We start from the raw sequence: 23,164 nt of genomic DNA on the forward strand, positions 1-23,164 counted from the left end.
TCCCAGAAGCTCTGTCCTTGTTCATGGACCACTTGCTTGTTGCCAGCCGTATCGTCACGCTTGATGTTGACGACGGATGAGCTCTAACCAAGCAATCTAGGGCGCAGCTCACGACAGCATCGTAGGAGAAAAGGAGCATATGTCTCTTGAGTAACGCAGGCGAAGATTTGAAGGCTCCGTGCGAAGCATAATGCCCGAGAAAGAGGAAGGTTTTCACGTTTGCAAAGGCGCAGGATGTATGCGCCAATGTTGAATGTCCAATGTCGTATAGCCCAATGTTTTGCATTAACAGAGTTGCACGTGAGAGCTTTTATCAAGTGACTTGGAAGTGCTTTGTCATGAAGGTGTCGATATTTTTGCGGCAGGGGTTTTGAGGGGTATCTACGGGCAAATCCTCCTTGAAAGTGTGTGTGTGTCCCCATGGGAGACCGACCGAACGGATTTTTGCAAGCCATCTATAAACAGAGGTCCGTCTATGAATTCCGTGTTTGGTGTTCTCTGATGATTTCCGATATATACGTATACCTCGAAAGGCCAAGAAGAGCTTTTCCATTCCCAAGAGGGCCCAACATCATAAACTCCAGTCCTTTTGCGCTTCTCGTGCCAAAGTTCTGTGGTGCCTTCTCCAGCCTTTTTTTCTTTTCTTCTCCCTCTTTTCTTAGCCCCCGATTTTCTTCCCTGTCTGATTCCCTATTTTGGTTCATGCGTACATGAGTATCGAAGTGAAGGATAGGTCATACATCGTTATGTCTCTTCTTGTCATTGATGGCATCATACCTCGTGGTTTTTTTTCTTCTTTTTTCCCCCCCTCTTTTTTCCCTTAGGGTAGGTTTCATTGCCGGTTCGCTTTTCTTCGTTCTCATCTATTCATTCGTCATAGGAGTCACACATCGACTCGCTCTCTTGTCGCCTTCTTTCTGGGACTGTCGGGTTCGTCTCCAGAGATAAAAAGCCGTGTTCGCCGTACTAGGCGAGCACCGTCGGAATGGTGTCAGTGACCGTCGGGGAGCCGACAGCTGAAGGAGCCGAGCTTGGAGGCGGTGGAGGTGTTGTATGGCCGGAGCTAGTGGGCGCACCCATGTGGTGACCGGCTGCGCTCTCTCCTTCCTTCGGCGGAAGCAGAACGTGACTGCAAAAGTGTAGTTCCAGAGAGCGGGATGTCTCTGGACTGAAGGCGCAGGTTTCCAACTTGCGAACGACGTCGTCGTCTGTCAGAGGCCAGAGGGTTAGTTATGTGATACAGCAGAGAGGCAATGGAACAAAAGTTGTCTTACAGTCAAGGTTCAGCGCATTAAAGAACTCCACCACTGGAGCATGGTCGGGATCGCCAATGTCGAGTACGGTCAAGCGTCCGTCGAGTGCCCGGAATGTCTTCGGATGGGCCTTCCGGAGGGTCAGCAGCATCTTCAACAGGTCTGCAATCTCGTGGCCTTGGTTGACATAGCATGAGGGTGGACGGTCCAGAGGCCAACGCTGGCGGAAGTCGTCCATCTCCCAAACCTTGAAGGTCCAGGTGGTTTTCTCGAGACAGTGCAGGAGGATGAGGATCGAAAGGTACACGTCAAAGTGGATCCTGGCCTTGCCGTTTTCAAGACACCGCTGAAGCTCACTAATCAGTTTGTTGGAGACGTTGTTCGCTCTGCGCTCGGTCGCTGCGGACAATTGGAATGTTATCAGGTTGTAGATATCCTGATCGTCGCTGCCTGCAAAGTCCTCAGGGCCGCGGGGAACGACAACACCTTGATGTTCTTCAGAGATGTACCAGCCGCGCTCACGGTCAAGAATCTCAATAAGACCCCATAGGTCAATGGCAAGTTTCAAGATTTTGCCGGTAGCCTTGTCCCCTGGGAATTTCTGCGCAGAGTCCAGGACCACTTGCATAAAGTGGGAAGGCTCACGCTGTATAAGGGTGGGCAGAATGAGCTTCAAGAACTCTTCCATTCGAGCTGGAAGGTCTTCCTTGTCTTGATCGATCATGACGACTTGAAACAGCGTATGAGGTTGTTCCGGAGGCTGGCCATCTCCGTTTTGCTGCTCTGCTCCTTCAGGGACTGTTTCGGGCTGGGGCTGACGAGGCGTGACCAGAGCAGCAAGACTGAGACTAGGACTGTCTTCCCACAAGGAAACAACGAGAGAGGTGCCGTTTGAGAGCAGTTGGTAGGACTGCCTGGCCTGCTTAACTCTAGTTTGCGCAAGAACAACAATCAAAGCAGCTGAGTAGAGGGTCAACTCTTGATTGAGACGAGTTCGAACACAAGGATACGTCCAGTGACGGGGGCCTTGGATCTTGCGGCATTGGTCGCAGGGGTCATGGGTGCCGCAGGTCTTTCTCAGGATGCGGCATCGAATACAAGCACCTTTCTTTCGGGCAGCCTGAACTTCCTTCCGTCGGACCGGGGTATACGCCTTTCTTTTGTGCTCACTCGAAGTCCCATTGCCAATGGGCATTCTGGTGCCGCCTCTGTTAGGAGGTGCAATGGTAGCGACATGAGTCGCGATAGTGGGGTTGTGATTGGTAGTCATGTAAGTCATCTCCCCCCAGGGCTGTTGAGGAGTAGTAGCGTTGTTGAGGTCGGGAATCGTGTTGGTGACTTCCGCTGGCGACATGATGGGGCTGACGATCTGGGCCTCGTGATGCTCGGCAGTGAGCTGAGGGTCCATTAGGGTGTGAGTGAGACGGGCGGTTGCAGCGGCAGCAACAGAAAGATCCGACGTGTCTAGAGGATTGGCGGCGGGTTGCTGCGTCGCTGCTTGAAGGTGCTCCATCTTCTCTTCAGTGGTGAGGAAACTCAGAGGGTTGGCGCTTTCCTGGGAGGCCGACTCTGCACATAGTCAGCATTGACCACTTGCACTAATCTCGACTCACGGTGAGGAGACTTTTTTGGGTTTTTCTTTTTTGGCCACGAGGATCGTGGAAAGAGGATAACAAGAGTTCTCGAAGGGTGTAAGGGGTGGAGTGAAGGAGGTGGGGAAAAAAAAGAAGAAGCAAAACTCACCCTTTCTCTCACGAGCAGGCCTGTTCTCATAGCTCACCGGTGGGTTCTCCAAGGTGAACTGTTCCTGGACCTCAAAGCCCATGCCCATGCCCATGCCCATTTGACGAGCGGTCGGATCTGCGACTTCTCGTCCTGGAGCTTGAGGAACACCCATCTCGTTTTCGCCAACCTGACGCGAAGCTTCTGCGAGGGTACGCAACGCGGACCAGTTCTCTGGGGCCTCAGTCGCGACTTCTGCTGCGGCTGCAGCATCAAGCTGGTTGACAGTAAGATTCATGGACCGCGGGGCGGACGCGCCTGAGTGAAGACCAGCAAATCCGAGTGCGGCATTGATACGTTCCTCTGGTGTTATGGCGGGGCATTTTTCGGTAATGTGTTTGTGCAAAACTTCGCCGCGGCCTTTGGGGAAGTTCTCACCGCATAACTTGCAGGTATGGGGATATCGGTTACTTGAGTCGGCCAACTTGGGGCCCCTCGTGAAATACTCCCCAATGACGGGGTTTGGTTTTCTGCCCATGATGACTGTCTGAACGCCCCCAGCCGAGTTCACAGGCCGAGGATTCAGAGGTGCTGGTTTACGGGACAGAGCATGCACTGTTGACCGCCGGAGACCGAGTGGTTGAGAGACGGGCTCGCTGTAGAGTCGCGGTGACCGCCTTTGAAATTCTGCCCTCTGTGCCGATATGGGCGAATTGCCAGCGGATCAGCGCTCTGATATATAGAGAATGGGTGCCAATGTCGGCGTAGCAGTCTGGAGATATTGAAGGCAAAAAATTGCCTTGCCTGGATTATTCCAGCGCGTGACAACGATCGATCTGTCTTTGCTTGACCTGGAGAGAGCGATGCAATTCACAAATTCTGCCAAAATTTTACACCGCTCTGTGCCAAATTTGGATGAAGATAATCCGGAACACCCCGTCGTCCACCTGTCGGATTAATGATGGTGGGGACGTTTAATCACGTGAGTGGCAGCTCAGAAAGGTTTCACCCAGCTGGCACCAGATGTGCTCGTCTCGGCCAACATCGTTAGCAGCACATATGCGTTGCGGTTGCCGTTGCCATACAATACGTGACCACCCACTCACGCCTCGTAGGCGTTCGAGGTCTCCAAACGCATCATTCTTGCTCTTATTCCTCTCTTTCAAGAGCGAAAGGGTAGAAATTCTGGCTCTACGTGCGCGTCCCTTCGATTCCCGTTGTACAGATGTTGTCATATGCCATGCAGCTGTAGGTTGCCATGCAGGCTGCTGGTCGGTTGCTACTGGATTTCTATGGCGTTGTACGGCGTACAGAGGGGTCTTGAGAAGTCTTCCACGCGTGCATTGGCGCATTTGACCCGTAGGCTCGCAAAGTTCCCCTCCGCGGTCGGGTGGCACTGGCTCGTGTCCTTAAGTTGGGGGGCACTTCAAACCACTCTGAGTACCTGAGCTACCTGGGGACTCTCAAGAAACGTGCAAGTCTCGGCGTTGTCGTGACTTAGTGGAACCTGTCCGGCACGGGGCCGAATGCAGGCCACATGCGAGGGCCGAGTGGCTTCATTGTCTCCGGCCGTGTCCTCGAGAACATCTGATTGACGCTAACGGTAACGGAATAGGGGGGATGCCGTCAGTAACCTTGATTCCCTCCGATCCATAGATTCCCCAAAAGAATCCGGGTCTCGGCATCTAGCCCCCAGATTGCTCAAAGACCTGGAACATGCCAACCCGTTCGGCCCGGGCGTTGGCTCGTTGGTTGGCTGGGCTGCACATCGAAACGTTAATATTTGACACCTTCAGGGCGGCGCATCAAGCCTCTGTATGCCCCCATTTCCACGATGCGCTGGCCAAACAGACAGGCAACCCCGACGAGACCCGAATTTTCCCCTCCCTCACAGCGCTTATCCGACGGGGCAATATGTCGAAAGGTTACATTTCGCGCACCTGGGATATCTTTCTAGTCTCGTTGGGCGCTTAGGTAAACTTGGCCAAGTACCGTTCCCGGAGGGGTCAGATCAGAGACGGGACGGCCAACAAGCGAAGGGTTAGCTGGATAAGTAATGCCGCGAAATGAGCCCAACAGCCCCCATTACGAATCCGTCAACACCAAGACTTTGCGCGGCTCGCGGCACTCACGCTCTGAGCACCGCACCGTCATCTGCAGCCTGCCATCCAGCGGCTGTCTTAAACACCGCTTTCTGCCTCACCTCCGTAGCCATCTTCTATATATTTATCATCCCCCTCCCCCGGGTCTTGTCATGCCATCCTGAAAAGCGTCTCGTCCAGTCACAGTCTTTGGTTGCGGCACGTTGCCTGTCCCTCGTTACCCACACCACGGTCCCTACAGCCTAGAATACGACGTCGTCTTTACCTCGTGGGAGCTCCTGCAACGTCGTTTCGTGCTTGTTCTTGAGATCTGGGTCGTTCGTTGCTTTATCAGATCTCCAGCAGAGTCGCGTCTTCCCCGCCTTCCTACTTGGGACCCGTCACTCGGAGACTCGCCCAGGGTGGGCAATCCAGGTGCCAGTGCTACGGGCAATTGTGCTTTGGAAATATACTTATACATCAAGGTGGGCGAAGGTTTGTTGCAAGACTTCGATTGGCACGAGCCTTTGCTTTTGTTTTTTCCCGCAATAGTTTGAAGTTATCAGACCTTGCGATTGTGACGGGAAATGCGGCGCGGTATTCTTCTGCACTTGGCGTCGACGGTGGCAGCACAGTCTGCCGACCTAGCCGGCTATGTTTTGACAGATGTAAGTTGCCTGAGCCCTGGAGCTAGTGTAGGCTCGGTCAACTGACATATCCCCAGACTGGCTCCGTGGGTGGAGGCAACACGTTCCCCGGGGTTTCGAGGCCCCTGGGCATGGTCAAGCTAGGGCCCGACCTTGAGAACGGGGTCGATGCCTACTCTGGATACCTTCCTGATGGCCACTTCATAGGCTTCTCTATGCTGCACGAGTCCGGTACTGGAGGTGCCCCAAAGTATGGCGTCGTCAACCAAATGCCTGTTGTAGGCGACATCGAGAACCCGTTGAGCCAAAACACCGACACCCGGGCGCAGCCCGACGAGACTGAGGTTGGCCACTACAAATCGTTTCTCAGCTCTGGAGTCACCGTCGAACTCGGGGCGACAAAAAAAGCCGGCCTCTATCAGTATAGTTTCCCTAAAGACAAAGGCTCTTCCAACGTAATCGTAGACGTATCCCATGTCCTGCCATCGTACAGGGGACAGGGTCTGGGGCAAGATTATTTGGGGGGGAAAATTGAGATCAAGGAAGGCGATGACTTTCACTACGAAGGTTACGGATACTATGACAACGTAAGCTATGCCGACCATGCCACTTAACCCAGGAACCTCGACTGACCCCCAAAAGGGCTGGAACCGCGCGGCGAAATGGCAAGTATTCTTCTGCGGCTACTTTGATAGCACGCCGACTTGGAAAACATTTCTCGGTAAGGACCTCACATCGACTGAGCTTTCGGAGTACGGCGTAGAGACGACTTATGAATCCGAGACCCAGCGGCTGGGAGCCATCTTCACTTTCGAAGACACTGCCGTTAAGTCGAGGGTCGGAGTCTCATTCATCTCCGAGTCCCAAGCTTGCAGCAATGTAAATACGGAGATACCCGCAGACAAGAGTCTGGCTTCTGTGAGGCAAGACACTCGGGATGCGTGGAACACGGAGGTGCTCTCCAAAGTCAGGACATCCGACACGAACACGACAAAGCTCACCCAGCTGTACACGGCCCTGTACTTCATGAACCTGCTTCCGACCAACAAGACAGGCGAGAACCCCCTTTGGAACTCCGAGGAGCCGTACTATGATGACATCTTTACGTTCTGGGATACTGTAAGTCTCGCGCGCGGAGATTCTGACTTAGCACGTAGCTAATAGGCCACATAGTTCCGTTGCACCACTTCGCTCCTTCATGTCCTCCAACCCGAGGCTTATGAAGAATTCATCCGTTCCATGATTGACATCTGGCGCCATGAGGGCTACGTCTCCGACGCCCGCTCCTCTTTCTTCAACGGTGCCGTACAAGGTGGCTCCAACAGCGACAACGTCCTCGCCGACGCGTACGTAAAGGGCGTCCGCGGCAAGGTCGACTGGAATGACGGTTTGTCTGCCATGCTCAAGAACGGAGAAATCACCCCACCGAACAACAACGATCCTCGTGACCGCTCCAGCTCGACCAAGGAAGGCCGCGGCGCACTCCCGGACTGGCTAGAGTATGGGTACATTACCCCGACGTTTGCTCGCGCTGTTACTCGCGCCGTGGAGTACTCAACAAACGACTTTGCCATCTACCAGGTGTCCAAGGGCCTCGGTCTGACGGATACTGCAGACAAGTACCTCAAGCGCTCTCGCTACTGGCGTAACCATTGGAACGAGAACATGGAGGCTCTTGGCTTCAAGGGCTTCATGGGCCCCCGCAACTCGGACGGGAGCTTTCCGTCACAGGACCCCCTTGACTGCGGTGGTTGCTACTGGGCGGAGGCATACTATCAAGCTACGCCCTGGGAGTACTCGTTTAACGCGCACCATGATGCCGCACACATGATCGAGCTTGTCGGCGGAGCGCAAAACTACTCTGACAGGCTCGAAAAAACCTTCGAACCGGGACAGTACAAGGGCAACGGCCAATTCGGCAACACAATTTTCAACCCAGGCAACGAGCCTAGCTTTGGCACGCCGTACCTATTCAACTTTGTTAATAAGCAGCACCTCAGTGTTGAACGTTCGCGTTTCGTCGCCAAATCCTACTACAAGCCCGCCCCCAACGGCTTGCCCGGAAACTCCGATGCTGGAGCTATGGAGTCGTGGCTGCTTTGGAATATGATCGGCCTGTATCCCTTGACAGGACAGACGACGTTCCTCGTTGGCTCTCCCTGGTTCTCAGACCTGACTATGTTGCTCGGCGGCGGCCGTGAGCTCAACATCACGTCGACGGGCGGGTCCGAGGAGTCGTTCTACGTGCAATCATTGCGCGTCAACGGTGAGGAATGGGACAAGTCTTGGGTGACATGGAACGATCTCTTCGCTGAAGGAGGCTCGCTTGAATTCGAGCTGGGGACACAGCCCAAGGAGTGGGCGACGGGAGAGCTGCCCCCGAGTCCGGCTAGTGTGGACTCGCCGAGCTCCAGTTCGAGGTTGACACAGCAGCGGCGAAGGCGTTGGTGGCGTCGCGGTGAAGATGCCATTGGATGGTAGTTTGCTGCGTCTTGTGGCCGATACTGGTGGAGCTAGCTTTTTGGCTAGAGCGGAACGAGAATGTGTATCTTCCGCTCTGCTCACTAAATCTCTTGCCAATCTATGAGTGTCTCCTGTGTTGAATTCTCAAAATCACACAGCTACCGTCGACATTCTTCACGCACAATCACACATTTGAGTATTCTCCTACACAAAGGACTCGTGGTAAGTGCTGGATAGCAAAAACGACTCGTATTTTCACACACAAACTCCTTCGCTATGCCAATATTGCCTTTAAACATAGAATGCGGAGTGAGGGTATCGAACTCATAATGTACCTATGAAAAGCAACGTTGTATTCTACTCTTGATCAACGGGATTCTCCTCCGCCCCACACGTTCTTGAAATCGTCTGCATCTCCCACACGAAAGTTGTTGTTGAAGTCGTTTTCTTGTTCGCTCTCCGCCCAAGGTGAGGCCATGGCTTCTTGTAGATGAGGTGACTCTAAGTCTTTGTCTGCGTCTTGTTGAGCAACAGCGGATGTATCAGGTTGAACGGGCGGGGCAGGTGCTCTTGCAGAGTCAGGAGCCGGACTTTGCTGCTTGGTTGACGGCCCGGACCCTGAATGAATCGGGGATGGTGTTGAGCCTGATCTCTCAAGAGGCTCTTGCTTCTGTTTGTGTTTCTTCTTCTTCTTGCTGGCAACTACTATCGGTTGGTCAAGCCGAGGAGACCGGCGGAGATGTTCAGTGGTGGAACGAGATGAGGACGCAAAGCCCAAGCTGCCCTGAGAAGACATATACCGCTTGCTCAACGGCTCACTCGCCGTGATTACGGGATACTAGATGAGCTTAGTAATCGCATGAACGTCGCTTTGGGGTCTATCTTACATTCCAATCACCAAACTCTAGCTCGCGTGCCTTGGTATAGAGTTGCTCTTCATCGGGGTCAATCTGGGGATCATTGGCCAGGCCTTCGTTGAAAGTGCCGTTGGCATAGTTGTACTCTTCGCTCGGGCCGCCCGCAGTTCCCACGAGCAATGGATCCCGCTCGTTCATATCACGATTGACTTGACGGTCAACCTGGCCGGGTGTCGGTATCCAGTACTTTCCCTTTCCGCCCCTAGAGTACCGCATGCCCTCCTTAAGCCTGCCAAGCCTAGCGCGTGACTCTTCGTGGGCCATGATCTTATCTCCTGAGTCGAAAGCACGGTATCCGTACTTGTCGCCTTTGAGGGTCTCCTTGGTATCCTCGATCAGATCTCTGACGCCAAAAGCGTCACGGAAGGCGAACTTGACAGGCATCCTGGCAGACAGGATGCTGTTGTCAGCGAAGTCGTGCCAGGAGAAGGCATACCAGTGGGCGATGGCGAACGCAGGCATCTCTATGCAAATCAGAGCATCCTGTATGGCCGCAGCCAGGTTGCTGGGGGTGTAGCCTTCGACATTATCCGGGATGGCACCCAGCCAAACGAGAATCGAGAGCAGAAATCCCTGCCAGTAGGATGCAAAGATAATGAGTTTAATACACAGAAACTTGGGCACAGGGCGAAAAGGAACCAGGTCGTTGTGCATACACACCCAGAACAGACCAAGGCAGTACAGACTGAGGGTCACACTGATGTTGTAGATCAGGCTGGTCCAGAAGTAGCCCGACTCCGCCCCAATGTATCCTTCTTGGTAGGTTCCGGTTGCCTTCATAATGACGGTTGCTAGAGCGAGAACAGGTTTGAGCCATGCATATTGAAGGATGCCGCGCTTGATGGCGAGGAAGGTATGAGGGTCTGATATATCGACTCGGGCGAGGACATGATTCATGGGCCAAAGGTGGTGAACGGGCTCCCGGCCATGGGTCATGATGATCAAAGCGCGTTCCCCACTGAGGTAGTTGATAAGGAGTTGGAAGAAGGTGTAGATGGTGAAAGCCTGGGAATGTCAGATAGGAAAGGCTGTAGCTTTGGAATAAGGTGTACCTCGTATATATCACGGATAGGGTCAAGAAACGAGGCAGCCGTAATGGAAACCATGCTCGTCCATGAGGCGATGGAGTAGATGGGGACCCTAAAACAGCCAGTCAACGACGCGGACGCTTCTGCTACGACATCAAGCCAACGTACATGAGCAGTATCCGAATGACATAGCGCTGGAGCAGAGGCTTGCGATAGTTTTTGCTATATCCATATTAATCGCTGGGCATCGTGAAGTGGATCGCGGGACGGCCTACGACTGCAGGAAGATGGAACTATGGAGCGTATGTTAGCCTCAGCTCTGATCGTCCTGAGAAAGACCAAGGGCTATGCTCACACGCCAGACAAAAGTGTCGCTATCAAGGCCGCGACGCCGGAGACGATGATAGTCGCCGTGGTCAGCTTCTCGCCCGTGCCGCCCGCCATATTGTCTGCGGCGCGGAGAGATGCGTCAAGTGCGGTGGGTTGTGGTGATGGTGGTCGTGCGCCTAGCTAGAAGCCATCGAGGAAGCTCAGGTCGAAGAAGAACTGGGAGACGCGCGAAACGGGCAGTATCGTGCGGTGGCGGCCGATAGCAGGTGGTTTTCGCAGCCACAAATTGATCTATCGCCAGCAAAGAGTAAGGTATGCGGATACAGCAAGGGACAAGGGCAAAGTGGGCGAGACTTGAAGAGGGGAGCTGCGACCTTCAGACGCGACGGCGACGGCGACAGCGACAGCGACAGCGATGACGATAGACCGTGCTGCCCTCAGCTGCTATTGCACTCGTAAAGTGTTGCGCAAGTGTAACCTGCCAGACGTGAAGGAGCACAGGCACAGGTCGCTGCAGCCTGGAACAACTGGAGGTAGGTACGTACCGGCTGTACGTCAGGCGGGCCAGACCCTCCGCCAGCACCAACTACATACCTTAATTAGAGCTTCCTATTAATCGTTAGCAGACAGGCGGCAGGCAGCTCCCTTGGGCTGCTGGGGTAGATGGTTTCACCGCATGCTTGGGGTCAGAGACCAGGCCGTGACATGTGGGGGACGGGGACATTGAGTCTTCCACCTCCCACGCCTCCAGAAGCTGATTATGTACGATGATCCACTGCAAACGGCAAGCTCCAGCAGGGCAACGTACGGCATACCGGGTCCCTGCCTCGGGGCCACTCCCGCCTACCTTAGGTACTTACTTACCTCAGGCCCTTAGCGCGAGACAACAGCCCCATCACATGGATGCGCTGGAGGGCACGAAGCTGGTTCACAGTCCGGGCGCCTTCCATGCATCAATGAACCTACCTTCTAAGGTACTAACCGTGGGCACCCGCGCTTTGCATTTGATCTGCATTGGTTGGATCCCGAGCTTCCATCCCGTCCCAGCTTTCCGTTACCTTACCTACCTCACCAGCCGCAACTGACCGCAGCACACCTCACCGCATACGCTCTCTCTTGCCTGCTCAACATTACAACCCGACTCGACTTCTTGATCCCCCATAGTCCGAACGCGATCCCCTCCAAATGCTCCATCTCGCGGACTGCTAGCACTGCTTGCGACCGCTTGCTAGCCCCGTGCTGGTGCTCCTCGGACAACACCACCACACTTGCACGAATCTCCCCTGCGACCTGCGACCACGAACACCCGAACCCACACGAGAGACATGGCAGCAGAGAAGATCGAGACCCTCTGAATTCGATGCCACCGCTTGAGTCTTGCCGCTTCTGAGGATCCCGTTCTGCAATGGCGCAAGAAGGGGAGCCCAATCCCGCTCCGGCGGGAACGCCAGCCTTCAACGGGTACTTGACGCGATTTGACATGATAATGCTTAGCCAATGCTGACCGCTGATCTTTACAGGGAGTTTCTGGCCTACATGCTCGTCTGCGCTGCTCTGTGAGAATCGACAACTCTTTGGCAAAACAACGCGACCAATTGCTTACTCTCTCCAGTGCCGTCTTCTTTCTCCTTTACTTCAACCGAGCCTTCGGATCCCTACTTTCGTGGGGCATACGCACCTACACTTGGCACCGCTACCGCATTTACCTCGACATCCAGGCGTTACAGGTCTCCCTTCTCGGCGGCCGCATATTCTTCACCGGCCTGCGGTATCACGGCAATAACGAAACCTTTCTCGTTCAACATGGCTACGTCACTTGGAGGTACTGGTTGCGCCGTGTGCGCGAGGTGGACATCAAAGCTTCGGCACAGCAGCAAGCTGAACAGGCATCATTTCTCACAAATGGCCGTCACTCAAACCTTCCTTGCAGAGTAACCATGTCTCTGGTTGGCTTGGAGTGGTTCATCTACAATCGAAGCCCGGCATACGACAGCGTTTTGGCTGGACTCAAGGAACCGACCGCTGCCGAGAACGTGTCAACGGCCTTCAAGTCTAAAGAAGAGACGGTCTCTCTCAGAAATCGAGGGCAGAGGGAATCCGAGAAGTCAGATCGCTCACAAGATGCCCCTGAAAAGGAAGCTCCTGGAGCTGCGCTTCTTTCCAGAATAGGAAACACTCTAGGTCGCCGTGGCTCTTCCGCCAGCCAAATTAGCACACCTTCTGATGTGCCTGAAGGAAGCAATGAGGCCACTCAGCCAGACTCCGACCTACCCCTCCTGCTGCAGCTATTCCCTATCTTTGTTACTTGCCAAAAAGCGGCGGTGGTCTTGGGAAACGACAACACGAAGGCCATCTTGATTGTCAAAGCCGATGGACTGTCAGGCGAAATCGATGCCTCAAAAACGTCAACGCCGGACCCGTACAAACAGATCTTCAAGATCAAATTCCAGCATCCCATTGTAGAGATGAGAGAAAATGACGACTTCAAAGAGGACCAGGCCACTAGGGCAAGTCGTGAAAAACTAGTAGCCCAGGAACCTAGCCCGACTTACAAGACATCGTTTTTCAAGAGACAACGCCGCCGTGCACTGGGCACTTTGAGGAATCTGGTACCGTATTGGCGCAAATCGGTCGAGTCCTTCTCGTTGGGTTCAAGGAGCCCTCTTACGACAGCTGTATCGCAGATACCTGGGTCCAGTCATTGGCAAGGTTTGGCACGATATCTTGACGAGGACGAACAGGATGCCAGATTGCGTTGGGCTGGCGTAGAATACGCCGCCGAGTCGACCATCGTAGACAGTCCTGAGGCAACGTTGACAATCTACTGGGACGTTGTCGGAAAGGTCACAGCAGAAGCCGCGAGACGACAGTCTAAAGAGACGAGCGCAGCAACGTACATCAATGGCGATGAAGCCCCTGCTTGGGGAATGATCCTCGCCATCAAGGGTGGAATTGTAAACTACGGGCCATGGGCTGACCGCCAGAGGGCCGATCTTCAGCGTGTTTTTGTGCCCAGTCTATCCAAGGACGCAATTCCTGCGGTCCCTCTTGCAGAGGGTGCGTACCGTGTTCCCACCCAGTTCAAGTTGTACGTCGAATTGGACGAAGAGGTGACACTACGCATACCAATACGAGAGGATTCCAAGAACTGGAGATGGAAAGGAAAGGAGCCTCCCATGAAAACGACACCCCCGCAGCAGCAACGGCGGAAACAACGAAATCGGGCCAAGAAAGACATGAAGCCTGATGCTGCCCCTCTGCGTCCCGGCGGTTGGCTTGATTTCATCGTCCCTGGCAATTCGACAATCTCGTTCACAATGGACATGCTGGCCAGCGCAACCGGGTATCAGATGAAGTTAGACGTTGATCTACCTAGTACTGAGCTTGCAAGTAGCGTTAATCATGAGCTCCTGTGGCGCTCAGGGGCTCAGCGCATATCCTGCGATTTATCTACGCCCCTGAAGTGGAACTCATTGAGATCCTGGTACTTCAACATCGTCGCAGACGAGTTGGAATTGTTCATCCTCAGGGACCATGTCTTCCTTCTGATTGACTTGGTCGACGACTGGGCCACAGGTCCGCCAGCCGAGTACCTGGTGTTTACTCCCTTCAGATACTATCTCAACTTGGACCTCCGCAACGTCAAGTTGTATCTGAACATCAACGACGGCAACATCATCAACAACCCCACTGACTTGGACGATAATGCGTATGTCATAGCCCAGAGCCCGTCCCTGGTAACGAATGTTTGCATTCCTATCGACAAATTTCGGCCCAGCGTCAACGCAGTCTCTTTTGCTCTCGGTGCGGAGGCTTTCAAATTGTCTTTGCATGTGCCCCCGTGGAACACACAAGCCGCGTTCATCACATCGAAAGAGATTGGCCACGGTGAGAATTTCGAGCTTGACGGAAAGTATCATTACAACGCCACGACGTCGCCAGCCAATATTGATACACTGACCCTGAACATGGGTGTTCAATCGCCCACCATAACCCTGTATGGCTTTCTCATACGATACTTTCTGGTGCTGAAGGACAATTACCTCGGAGACTACATTCACTTCAAAACTCTGGAAGAGTATCAGGAACTTTTAAGAGCGAAAGAGCTTAGTCCCGACGCGGAGTTGGCAACACGACCGCCGCCAAAGAAATCAAACGATTTAGACGTCATTCTGTGTGTCAAGGTTGATGACCCTCGCATACTTCTGCCTGCCAATCTGTACTCCAGCCAGCGCCACGTTCAAATCGAGACTGCTGGCCTGTCGTTAGATCTCCGTTTCACGAACTACTACATGGATCTGCAGGTCAACCTCAATCCTCTGAACCTGTCTCTCGGAAACACAGAATCAGGCATGGAGACGCCAATAAGTGCAGTATCAAGCACGCAAATCTTCGTCGACGGCGTCACGATTTATGGCCATCGTTTGTTTGGACTCCCTCCCACAGAACCGACATACCTGTGTAATTGGGATATTTCTGTTGGGACAGTCTCAGGCGAATGTTCGACCGAATTTCTGACCGCATTGATCAGTGGAGGCAAGGCCTTTGCGTTCGAGTTCGACGACGACGAGAATGCCTTAATACCGCTTTCATCAATTATTGTGTACGATGTCACCTTCTTGAGGGTAGCTGTGCAAGCCATTCGCGTCTGGTGTCATGTGGAAGACGCAGCATTCCTTTTCTCCACCGGCACGCTAGACGTCAAGTTCAATGATTGGGCTCGAACGCATTACTCCAGACGTGCAGACATCAAGATCCCCGATATTCAGGTTTCGTGTGTTAACTCCGAGTCTGCCATGCGACACAAGTGGAAAGCTCAGCACGGCGTTGAGACCGATGCCTTTTTCCAAGCCTCTATCCGAGTGGCCATAATCGGAAGAAAGTTCCATTTTTCTGAAGAGCGCAAGTTGCAACAGGAACTCATTCGCCGTGAAGATCAGCGGACAGGCCGTACCGAATTCCTGCTGCTGCCCAGCATCTTGGAGGAGATGCTCCCTGATCAACTAGATCCTCCTGCCCAGGGATTCCCGCCAGTTCCCCATCCAACGGTCTTGGACGGCGCCATCGGAGATCAAAGATCTTTTGATAGCCGGTCAACTTTCAGCCGCAGCCGGCGTCTTCGCCACAAGAGTTCCTTCCTGTCCACCGCCACTACTAGTTCCAGCAACAGCAGCGTGGTGAGGCCAAGAAGCTCAGTCAGGTCACGGGCGAAGTCCAGGCAATCTGATCTTCTCTATCCTGACAGCCCTGAAGTGGGAAAGCGATATCCCCAACACCAACGTGATATCTCAGCCTCGACTGGTCGCCACTCCGCATTCTACAGTGCTGTCGGGGATTTGCAACGAGATACGAACTACCACTCGTCTGTGGCTTTCTCCAGCCAATTTTACACTCCACCATTCCCTCTCGAGAGCATCCGGCCAGATACATCGGAAGCTGTCATGCAAAGCATCGAGATGGACGAAAAGCAGTCAGCGTTCGGCTTCTCGGAATTTGACCTGGATGACATCGACCCGGACTCCTTGGCAGAAGACCGTGCTCAAAACAGCATCATAATCGAAATACCCTCCGGGGTGACCGCATTTCTTAACCCTGCTGCTGTACGGCATGCCTGTTTGCTCATTGCAGCACTGCAGCCAAGTGAGCCGGAAAGCATTCTCGACAGCCTACAGATCGCTTCAATGACCGACATCTTCGACCATCAAAAGAAGAAGAAGGTTGCGGGTGAGATCACGGACGTTATGCTCAGGATCCCCAAAGCCAGCATTCGGTTTCTAAACTCTTCGTCTATGGATCATCTCAATCCCGGAGGCGAGGAACAAGACCAGTATGATGTGTCGTTATCAAAACTCTCATTATGTCTCCGATCAAGTGAGGCTTGGGAAGACCCAGAAGAGCCGGTGAAGAGCAGCAAAAGGACATCGGTTCTGCTTAAGCTCGGATCTGCCGAGGTGTCTGCTTCGGAGCGATTGTCCGGGGCGGAAGAAAACCAAGCAGCCTTTATGGCCCAAATCGAGCGGGTAGTGCTGTCACTGGGCTCAAAGGACGTCACCTACATTGACGCAGATATTGGTGGCATCAAAAGCAGCACTGCGTCGGAGAAGATCGAGTATCTGGCTTCGCTAATACATCGGACTGGCAGCGTTGCTTCAGAGCTAGGAGAGGTGCTAAGCCAGACCATGTCTCTACATGAGGATCGGATCAAGCACTTCGTCTACAAGCTCATGACAGATGGCCATCCAGTTGGCGATCCATCCTTTCTGACGCGCCCTTCAGCGGTCTTACGATCGGCATCAGAACATCTCCGAACTTATGATTCATGGAAGATGGCCGCCCGGCTGCGTCAAATATGGACCAGAATGCCAGCCAGCTTTAGGGACGATCTGCAAATCAATTGTTTGTCTGGCTCGGTGACTCCGCTACGCGATGCCTCTCAACGAGTGATCGATGCTTTCCAACGATGGCGCAGCTGGGATCTATATGACGTAGCAGGTTCCGAGCTGATCAAAAACGTATACGGTCAGATGAACGCTACTGGCAACTCTGCAACGCCTGACTTACCCACTCTGGCTGCTCTTCGGTTGAGGGACATACAACTGCTTTTGGATCCCGGGCCGAAGGAAAACCGGATCGTTTTCGCTGATTTGACAACGAGGTTGGAGAGGAAGATTGTCGTTTCTCCTGAACAGTCGGAGAGCCCTAAAAACATGACCGTTCTGAACGTTTACTGCGGCGAAGCGGCCGTTATGCTAAATTGGGAGCTCTGCGAGTTAGCTGAAGACGTTCTCCGCCTATACAACAAATCGAGCCGGGCAGCAAAGCCACCAAAAGAGCCACAACAGAGCACGCCTTCGGAAAACAAGATGAAGTCCCAGGACGCCTTCCATGTTGTTCTCGCTGTGGGACGTGGGTCTGTCGAAATCGACACCATCAACCTAAGCGCTACATCCCTAGGCCACAATCTGAAAGCATCTTGCTTGATCGATGGGTACGAAAAGACCGGCTCATCCATCAACTTCATTTTGAGCTGTGATGCAGTTACGTCAAGATTGCACCATCGATCCGAGCTCTTGGGGATGTTCCAATTGAGAGACCCGAGCGTGTTTATTTCTCACGAGCTGCTAGAGACCGACACTACGTCGTGTCACACAATCAAATCCACGGCCAGCAGTCGCAATTTGACTCTGGCTGTGAAGCAAGATCCTCTCTTTCTCGTGGAAGTGGTCGATTATCTGGTCAAGGACGAGTTTACCCAAATTCATAAGCTTCAAAAGCAGCTGCCAGAGTCACCGGCGCCTCGGCGCGATAGCATCAAGATAGCCGAACGACTCTCTTCTTTCCGGGTTAACGTTGCGATGTTCCTAGACGAATACCTCATAAGCGTACCACTCCTCCAGTCCATGACATACAACATCTCTGGCGTTGTGGCACGAGCAGCAGTGGCTGCCAATTTTGGAAAGGAGCTTATCTTCGACTTCGACGTGAAGGAGAACTCGCACGAGATCCGAATGGACGTAAAAAATCAGCCTCGCAGCATTTCACTTCTACGCATTCCACCCACGAATGGCCGGATTGTTAGCCATATGGGCCAGGAAGAGCATTCAGTGTCGGTATTCGGCTCTGTGGAGCTAATGCAACTCGATGCTTCAGCGGTTTACAGTTTGCTGCGGGCATTAAACAGACCGCAGATTTCCAGTGCCGTCACTGAATTGCAAGAGAGCACCAAGGCCATCCAAGAGCATATCAGCGAAATTTTCGATGAGACGCCGCCTGCCGCGCCCAAGGAGACTTCTCCGCCACCGTCGACTTCAAATCTTGTCTACACAATTCATCTCACCTTGGCTGGCATCGAAATGTTTGGAAAGACACCGCTAGTCTCAGAAAACGACCCAACCGCATGCTTGTCCTTTGCCTTGGATCGAGTGCATTTGGAAGTTTCGAATCGGCACGAGTCCCACGGGCCAATCTTGGCGCAACCCGAGCTACATGTCAACCTGCGGCAGATCTTGATTGACGTACAGAAGGGCAAAGACAACGCGATGAGATCTTGCGGCAGCCTTGCGCTGGGAGCTCTGATTTCAGCAAACACACGTTCCACAGAGGACGGCAGAGAAGAACGATCCTTCAACTTCAGGAGCGACGGGCTTGAAATCAATCTATCACCCGAGACTGTATCAACGGTGGTTGCTGCGCTAGGTTACATGGGTGACAAAATCAAAGATCTCGATACCTCTCGAGAGCTTGAGTATCTACGCAAAATTAGGCAAACCAGACCACGCATTGCGATCAACGATCAAGAGGAGATGGAGGAACCGGACATTATTGACTCCTTTCTCTCGTCTATTGTTTACCGATTCGAAGTGCGCGACACTCAAGTTTGCTGGCTCGTTGGAGATCCTTCGGACGACTTAATGCCACTTGCAGGGAGCAAGGAAGACCTCATCCTATCAGTTCAATTGGTCAGCTTTGGAACACGCCAGACAAAGTCAGCTAGACTCACCATCGAGAACTTCCAGCTTCAAATGGTTCCTCCGGGTCAAGACAGGAGCCTCAGGTCTCTTCACTCGGCTTTGCTCCCGGAGGTCGTCTTCAACATCGCATATGTCTCCAACCCCAACACGCGCCGCTTAGCGTTCCAGGCAGTTGGCAAGTCGCTTGATCTTCGTCTAACCTCGGGCTTCATAATTCCTGCGGCCATATTGAATGACTCCATCGGACTCTCGATCAAGAATGTGCAGCGTGCATCGCAAAACTGGACCACAGGAACAGCTCCTATCAAAGTCGACAAGATAGAGAAGGTCGAAGAGCCGGCTCCCCCGAGACGCAGTGTCCTCGGCACCAAACGTCTAGAATCTCTTTTGGTAGACGCTGACTTCTCGGGTGCTGTGGTTTACGTGTCTGGCAAGAAACCGACGGATGGGCTTCGTGGAAGTTCAAGAACTGGCAGGCCATCCTTGGCCGGAAAATATGGCCAGTTCAGCACTGATGATTCCGGCAGCAGCACTGTGCTCAGGACTCCAGGTTTGGCCTGGAAATTCGAGTATCGCGACAACGGCCGCGAAGATCCTTCCCTGTACGGCGAAATCAAGATCGACGCATCGAGCAATATCTTGTATCCCTCCGTTGTGCCATTAATCATGGATATGACAACGAGCGTTAAAGAGGTTGTTAGCAAGGACACAGATGCTCCGGCGGTTCAGACTCCTGCAGCATCCAAGTCCAAACCTGGCAATGAGGATAACATTCTTACTGCCGACCCGAACGCCGTCATTGGTCGTCTCAAATTGAACCTCGGTCTTCGGATATGTCGTCAAGAGTTTTCACTCAGTTGTCAGCCCATCGCCCGCGTTGCTGCCACAACCTGTTTTGACGACATCTACTTCACCGTCAACACCGTGCGGTCCGTGGAACAAGGCAACTTCTTCTCCATATCAGGCGCGTTCTCCAAACTCCAAGCGTCCGTTCAGCATGTATATTCTCGAGAGTCGACGGGGAGCTTTGACGTTGACTCGATTGTGCTATCGTTGATGAACAGCAAACACGTCAGCGGAACCAGTGGCGTGTCAGCTATTCTCAAAGTCAGCCCTATGAATGTTTCAATCAACGCCAAACAGCTTCAAGACTTCTTGCTTTTCCGCGAGATCTGGTATCCTAACGAGCTTCGAAACACGACCACGGCCCCAGTGGCAAAGCTTAACACAGAAACGTCGCAAGGCCACTTGGTTCAAAGATACCAGCAGGTGGCTGCAACTGCGGCGTTCCCTTGGACAGCAACAGTATCGATTGCCTCTTTGAACGTCAGCGTCGATATGGGTCAAGCCATTGGCAAATCCATTTTCGCCATCAAAGAATTCTGGGTTTCATCGAAGAAGACATCTGACTGGGAGCAAAATCTCTGCCTTGGTTTCGAGAGAATTGGCATTGACTGCACCGGCAGATTGAGTGGATTTATTGCCCTCCAAAAATTTCAGCTTCGGACGTCAATCCAATGGCCTGAGAGAGAGCAAGCGCTCAACGAAACACCTCTTGTTCAAGCATCGCTTGGCTTCAGCCAATTTCGAGTGAAGGCAGCGTTCGACTACCAAGCGTTCCTCGTAGCCGACATCACATCTCTGCAGCTTCTCATGTACAACGTTCGTCGCAGTCTCGAAGGCAGCGGAGACCGGTTGGTGGCCATCTTTGACGGAGACGCGGTACAGGTTTTTGGCACCACGACATCTGCAGCGCAAGGTGTTGCTCTTTACCAAGCAGTGCAGAAGCTGATACAAGAACGAAAGGCCAACTTTGAAATGTCCTTGCAAGAAATCGAGAAGTTCATGCGAAGAAGGTCTTATGGGAACACTGCGGCATCTCCTCATCTGACAAGCTTGCCGAAGTTCCGAGAGGAAGACACGTTGTCAAAGTCACCTATCTCCCTCGACACCGATGTTGTGGTGACGCTCAAGGCCCTGAATCTTGGTGTATTTCCGAGCACGTTCTCGGATCACCAAGTGTTCAAGATGGAAGCTCTGGATGCGGAAGCAAGATTTGCCGCAAGCATTGAACAGCGGCGCGTCCACAGCATCCTGGGGCTCACGCTCGGTCAATTGCGTATTGGACTCGCCGGCGTCCGAAATATTGAGGCGCCGAAGACGCTTAGTGAAATTTCTGTGGAGGACGTGGTTGAGAGAGCCACAGGGTCCCGAGGTGGAACCATTTTGAAGGTGCCTAAGGTGGGTGCAGTCATGCAGACATGGCAAACACCGAATCAAAATCGCATCGATTACATTTTCAAGAGCGCATTCGAGGGCAAAGTCGAGGTGGGATGGAACTACTCGCGCATCAGCTACATCAGGGGGATGTGGGCCAATCACGCAAAGTCGCTAGAGCAGACTTGGGGCAAAGAGCTCCCACTCACGGCCATCAAGGTGACGGGCGTGCCAGATACAGAGGAGCAGCAGGTGGGAGGCTCATCGCAGCAAAAGATCACGGCCGAGGTGAACGTGCCGCAGTCGAAGTACGACTATGTGGCACTGGAACCGCCCATTATCGAGACACCCCAGTTGAGGGATATGGGAGAGGCAACGCCGCCGCTAGAATGGATTGGCCTTCACCGAGACCGGCTGCCCAACCTGACGCATCAGATCGTCATCGTAGCTCTACTTGAGTTGGCCGGCGAGGTGGAAGATGCGTACTCGAAAATCTTGGGATCATAAAACCCGGCGTTGAGTCACTCGGCGTGTACTGTAAGTAAGCTTTGAGGGTTGTTTGCAGTCTTGGTTCGGCGTTAAGGGAGTTTGCGGGGAATGAGCTTGATGAGTGCCTCACGTACACACGCAAGTACACTAATAATAAGCACCAGACGTGAACATGGAAGTACCGTCTTATCTTAGTAATCATATATCCCACTCGCAATCCTCACAGAGTGCATCATGTGACTAGACCTTGCCCCGCCATCAATACAGACCTTCTCGGTGTGCTCTGTGGCGTGGCCCGGATCCAACTAAGTGTACAGATACAGCTCGGTCTGGAAATCCAGTCATTCGGCGCGCCCTTATTCACAGAATCCTTTGATTTCAGCCGGCCGGTTGAATAATAGTTGCGGCGGAAGGCGGATGACTCCCTGCCGGATAACGCTGGCAGTTGGGCAGAGTTAATTCGGTCAACGTCGTCATTGGGTCGGTCATACAGAGGGGTCGAGTTCCAAGGAGAGGGGGGCGGGGTGCTGATCACACAGCCAGGGCGGGGCTTTGGATTCACACAGTCTGCCACACTAAGCTGCTTTTTGGATCTTTCCATTGAAACCACAATCCCAGGATTACTGAGGTGGTTTGGATGGTCTACAGCAGGAAATTTTAAGGCGAGAGAGCATCGAGCTTGGTCTAATTCAAACGGGTTATGTGTCAAAGATGCGTCTGGCTGGCGACGCCAATAACGAGACCCCGGGACGAGCAGCGCCCAGTGTCTGATGAGACACTGAAGCTCGTGTCCGCCGTCCGGACTTTCTGGTGCGAGGGGACCAGGGTTGTTGCCCTTCCATTTTCGCATACCTAGGCAGGTAGGTAGGCAAGGTAGGTAGCACTCCAAGGGCCAGTGAAGGGACCGCTCCTCAGCACAGGCGCACGAGGCGTTAGACACCCTACCTTACCTTGCGGTGCTTGGGGCCGCCATCGATGCCCGGTCGCTCAGTAGGTACGGGCAGGTACGCGTGAACCGTGGGTAGGTAGGTGTCTGGGTACTGAGGGGTCAACACAGGCGGGAGCGTATGTATGCAGAGTGTTAATCCTACGCGCAGCAAAACGGAGTGGCGCCACGGCGAGCAGGCTGATTCAATGGCCGACTCATGCGGCTTTCAGTGGCCGAATGAGCAGGTGCGATCGAAAGGTGCCCACTTTCATCCCACCACACACCTAAGGTGGTGAAGGGGTGATGTTTTGCAGTTGCTGTGGTTGGAGAGAGCACTGGTCAGTGGTGGGTGGGAAAAAAAAATAATGGCAGGAGGGCGAGAGTGGCGGGGTTTTTTTCTCCTCACTCTCTGGCCGCCCCACCATACCCATTTTTCTCATCCGGCGAGGGCCAGCGCCCACGCACCCACGGCGTAACAGCACTAACTTTTTTTTCCCTCGGGGCAACGACTGGCACCCAACCCACCTCACCTCAAGCAGAGCCTGCACCACATCCAAATTTTCTCTTCTTCTTCTTCTCCTCCTCATCCCGCCCTTCCCATCATCTCCCCGACGATAA

The 23,164-nt window shown here is 53.3% G+C and overlaps 4 protein-coding genes across 4 annotated transcripts; 2 read left to right on the top strand and 2 right to left on the bottom strand.

Annotated features, from left to right (window-relative positions):
* Nucleotides 1-966: 966 nt before the first annotated feature.
* Nucleotides 967-3,513, bottom strand: CGCA056_v008455 (uncharacterized protein; the record flags this gene model as incomplete). The annotated part of the gene is made up of 3 exons (XM_037323702.1): nt 967-1,208; nt 1,275-2,822; nt 2,997-3,513. 3 exons carry the CDS (start codon nt 3,511-3,513, stop codon nt 967-969), a joined length of 2,307 nt encoding a protein of 768 aa, XP_037178248.1.
* A 2,130-nt stretch (nt 3,514-5,643) lies between these two features.
* On the top strand, nt 5,644-8,184 carry CGCA056_v008456 (putative secreted glycosidase; the record flags this gene model as incomplete). Its single annotated transcript, XM_037323703.1, has 4 exons — nt 5,644-5,724; nt 5,781-6,290; nt 6,346-6,822; nt 6,877-8,184. 4 exons carry the CDS (start codon nt 5,644-5,646, stop codon nt 8,182-8,184), a joined length of 2,376 nt encoding a protein of 791 aa, XP_037178250.1.
* Nucleotides 8,185-8,533: 349 nt separating this feature from the next.
* CGCA056_v008457 (Transmembrane protein 184-like protein) lies at nt 8,534-10,555 on the bottom strand (the record flags this gene model as incomplete). The annotated part of the gene is made up of 6 exons (XM_037323704.1): nt 8,534-9,004; nt 9,054-10,088; nt 10,136-10,223; nt 10,280-10,333; nt 10,387-10,404; nt 10,467-10,555. 6 exons carry the CDS (start codon nt 10,553-10,555, stop codon nt 8,534-8,536), a joined length of 1,755 nt encoding a protein of 584 aa, XP_037178252.1.
* Nucleotides 10,556-11,846: 1,291 nt separating this feature from the next.
* On the top strand, nt 11,847-21,636 carry CSF1 (the record flags this gene model as incomplete). Its single annotated transcript, XM_037323705.1, has 3 exons — nt 11,847-11,902; nt 11,962-11,997; nt 12,054-21,636. The coding sequence occupies 3 exons, from the start codon at nt 11,847-11,849 to the stop codon at nt 21,634-21,636; spliced, it is 9,675 nt and encodes a 3,224-aa protein (XP_037178254.1).
* Nucleotides 21,637-23,164: the final 1,528 nt, after the last annotated feature.

This window comes from Colletotrichum aenigma (genome assembly GCF_013390185.1).
Source record: "Colletotrichum aenigma strain Cg56 chromosome Unknown KSG_Cg56_contig05, whole genome shotgun sequence".
In the NCBI taxonomy this organism is placed as follows: Eukaryota; Fungi; Ascomycota; class Sordariomycetes; order Glomerellales; family Glomerellaceae; genus Colletotrichum; species Colletotrichum aenigma.